At 46.0% G+C, this 3,610-nt stretch overlaps 1 protein-coding gene across 1 annotated transcript; it reads left to right on the top strand.

Annotated features, from left to right (window-relative positions):
* The first annotated feature begins 1,585 nt into the window (after positions 1-1,585).
* LOC125554449 lies at positions 1,586-3,181 on the top strand. Its single transcript, XM_048718006.1, has 2 exons — positions 1,586-1,902; positions 1,979-3,181. The coding sequence occupies exons 1-2, from the start codon at positions 1,600-1,602 to the stop codon at positions 2,339-2,341; spliced, it is 666 nt and encodes a 221-aa protein (XP_048573963.1). The 5' UTR covers positions 1,586-1,599; the 3' UTR covers positions 2,342-3,181.
* The last annotated feature ends 429 nt before the right edge of the window (positions 3,182-3,610 follow it).

The following is a 3,610-nucleotide window of genomic DNA, read 5'->3' as shown; positions in this document are numbered from 1 at the left end:
GCTTAGCTTGGCACTTGACTTTCTCGTACCTGAATCTTTTTCACCCCGGCTGGAGACGCCGCTTGCACACAGAGCCCCGGAGCGCCGCTACCGCTTGTGCCCAGAGCGCCGCTGCCGCTTGCTGCCGCGGTGCCGCCCTCCTCTAGCCCCCTAGACAGCCGCCGCCGTTGCCTTCCCTGCCCGCCGTTGCCTGCCCCGCCCGCTCCTGGTGACTTGGCCAGCCGTCGCCGCCGCCGCCGCGCTAGCTTAGGGTTAGGGTGTGCGTGGCCTCGTGGGGTGGGGATAGAACAGAGCGGTCGCCTCTGGTCTGGTCGATTGCGTGTGCGTTCTGCTCGTGGCCGCCGCTCGCTCGCTCGATGCCTCGGGCCTCTGTTGCCTGTTGGCCCATCAGGTCGCTAGCCCGTTAACAGCGACAGCCAGATCGATCATCGATGCATACTAGTATTAATTATTTTTTTGCTCAAAATCAAGGTATGGCAGGCGCCATACCCTGCCCACCGGGGAGCTCCGCCAGTGATTCCATTCAAACCCGTCCTCTGGTCAAACTACTGTACGCTTGCATGTACTCCTATAGCCTGCTTCTTGTAAAAGCTCCTGCATATATCACTAGCCTGCACGCCAAGAACAACAAAAAGGAAACAACGAATACATGATACTATTGATCCTTGTGGATTTGGTATGAAAAGCTAGCGAATTTCTAAGAGGTAATAGCACGCCAGGTACCCTAACTTGCACCCAATGTGATGATCTAGTCCCAAATTTGCAAAACTAGATCAAGCCATATCCCAACTTGCATCTAATGTGATGTTTTAGTCCCAGGCCAATGAGAACTCGCCAATTAGCTGGGCCGGTCAGCGCGCGCAGTTTTGCACAAAACCCCCTGCCGTTTGCCTGAATCAACCCGCTTGCCTGGAACCTGCCTGGGTGTGTTTGGTTAGTGACCTGGGATTTTTCTGCCTGGTGAAGTTGCCTGGGTACGCTGCCTGGCTCCAGGCGTAGCAAATCGGACGCCTGGCCCTCTCCCCAACCTGCCTGGGCAAGATGGCCCCACTTATAATTTACTATACCCCGTAATATATGGGCAAAGCACTTTCCCCTCCACCTCCACTCACGTTTCCCCTCCCCATAGCTCACAATCTTCTCTCTCTCTCTGGGATTGTTCTTGAGAGAAGGGGAGAAGGAATTGCATGGGAAATTGATTATTGGCTTTGCTTCTTCTTTCCCCCAACAATATTTCTAGTTCCTAGTCAGATCTGGTGAAATCGTGAAGATGAGACTGCAATTTTTACCCTATCATGTGTGCCACGATTTGCTGCCCCCTTCTCTGTTTATTTGTTCTTGTGATTAGAACTTGCTAGCATGAACGCATCTAGTGCTTCTTTTCATTTGGCTTCTTTTTTTTACTTGATTGGAAGCTACAACCTTCCAGATCTGAAGAAACCTCTTACTAGAGTAATAATCTAGCAGTACTTTGCATATATGTGTGCACGCATGTAATCTTAAATCTAGCATAGAACAATCTCTCTATTATTGGTTCTACTGACTACATATACGTACATCTCACTTGTTTCTTATACATTTATTTCATCTAATATTCAGATGTATACAGAATCTGTCCATTATGTTATCAAGAAACGACGGACGTTAGGTGTTCTAGCTGTAATGTTGGCCATTGTCCGGTGGCGTCGTCGACGTAGACATTACAGTCTTAGAATGTCTCGAAGAAAGTATGGGCCATTGGTTGATAGAGATCTGGAGAGGCAAAAAAAGTTGAATGACCTGTACAATTCAACCGATAAAAATTGCATCAGTCAACTCCGGACGACGGGGCCGCTGCGCAGTGGGTTTGATGATGTGAACAAACAAGTGATGCTCTCCCAATCTACTCTAGATGGCTTATCGGTAATTATCTCATATAAATTATCTATTTGTCGAGTGTTCAACTACTGATGTGGAACTAACAATAAAATTCATGTAGGCCAATGATCGTGGAATTCTCTCTAAACCGATTCAGTTCTATGACAAGTTGAAGGAATTATTTAGTGGCTCGTCGGCAGATGGCTCTTTTATGCAAGACCCTTTCTCTGCAGCTGAAACTGACAATGATGATAAGGTAAAAGATGACATGATGAATGATATGTCCACCTTTGTTGAAGCGAAGGGTCCAACAGGTCATGACTCGGATAAATTAGATACAGATAGTGATGATTGTGAAGCGGTGGCTGCTCTTGCTGCAACTGATAGTCAAGTTTCCTCGTCCAATGTTGCGGCTCTAAAGCCTAACAAGAAAAGTTTCAAAAAAAAGTGCAAAGCCAAATACTCTGCCACCACCACAAAATGATAAAGCTAAAAGGTCAAAGCCAAGATCATCTCAAGCATCACAAGATGACACTAATATGGATGTGCTGCTCACAAGTACTTTGATGGGCATACGAGAAACCCTTGCAAGTCCAGTACAGACGGTAGCCCCAAAGGACCCAAATGCTCCTTTATGGGACATGCTCAAGAAGATTCCGTTGCCACCTGATGAGAGGATGTCGGTCGGGATGCATCTATGCAAGCCAGAATTTGCAGTTCATCGAGGTTTTCTTGTCAGCATGGGTCAAGAATACCTAGAGCGTTGGGTGTATACATACTTATCTGACAATTATCCTGCTGGCAAACGTGTCGGCGATGATCTTGTTGGTAACCTTGGAAACAAAGATCCTGCTAGTAACCTTGGCGATGATCCTGTTGTTAACTCTACCCCTTTCTGAGTAAGATTGATTGGTGGTCTACCATATTGTTGGATCCTTTTGGTTGCAAAACACTAGTTTCTAAGTAGTCAATGACTAGCTTTTGGCTATGCACAACTGATGTCTAAGTAATGGCTGATGGTGGTATTATTTTGCTACAACCTTCTGCTTAGTTTCCAAGTAGTATCGGCATGCATGGTATGATTATTAGATGCTAATGTGAAAGCTGTGTTGCTTTCTGACTTTGGATAAGTTTCTAGGTAGTATCAGGATGAATACATAATTAGACTTCTGGTTATGTTAATCCCATAAGGATAATTTGTGTATCTCTTGCATTCCAGATGTGCTGGACAATGAGTATTAATCAAATGTAATGCACTGTGGTTATTCAACAGCAATGTTGTTGTGTATCGTCAGAGTTATAAAATCATTTGCCTTCAGTGTTATGCTTATGAAACTTCATATTATTATTACTTTTTGCTTATCAAATTATTTGGCTCTGTTATGCTTTTGAAAAGTCCGACCATATTTATTTATATTTATATTTAGCATATGCATATCGGTGATCTCCAATCCCAGGCAATATAGCAACCAAACACTGCCTGGGCCATTTATCCACACAGGCACGTTCCCAGGTCAGTAACCAAACGCAGCCTAGAAACATGGTCGTTCCTGGCCAGGCATTTTTTTTGCTGAGATGTCCAGGCAACTCCCAGGCAGCTATTTTGCCCAGGCAAACCAGTGAGGACACGATCCAAACACACCCTTAATTCAGGTGGGGGGGTTGAGTGCGGGTTGAATCAGGCAAACGGCGGGGGGTTTTGTGCAAAACTGCACGCGCTGACCGGCCCAGCCACTTGGCAGCCAATTGGCGA

The sequence above is a fragment of the Triticum urartu genome, chromosome 4 (genome assembly GCF_003073215.2).
Source record: "Triticum urartu cultivar G1812 chromosome 4, Tu2.1, whole genome shotgun sequence".
NCBI lineage: Eukaryota > Viridiplantae > Streptophyta > Magnoliopsida > Poales > Poaceae > Triticum > Triticum urartu.
The sequence above is the reverse complement of the archived record's forward strand: the minus strand, read 5'-3'. Positions and strand labels throughout refer to the sequence as shown.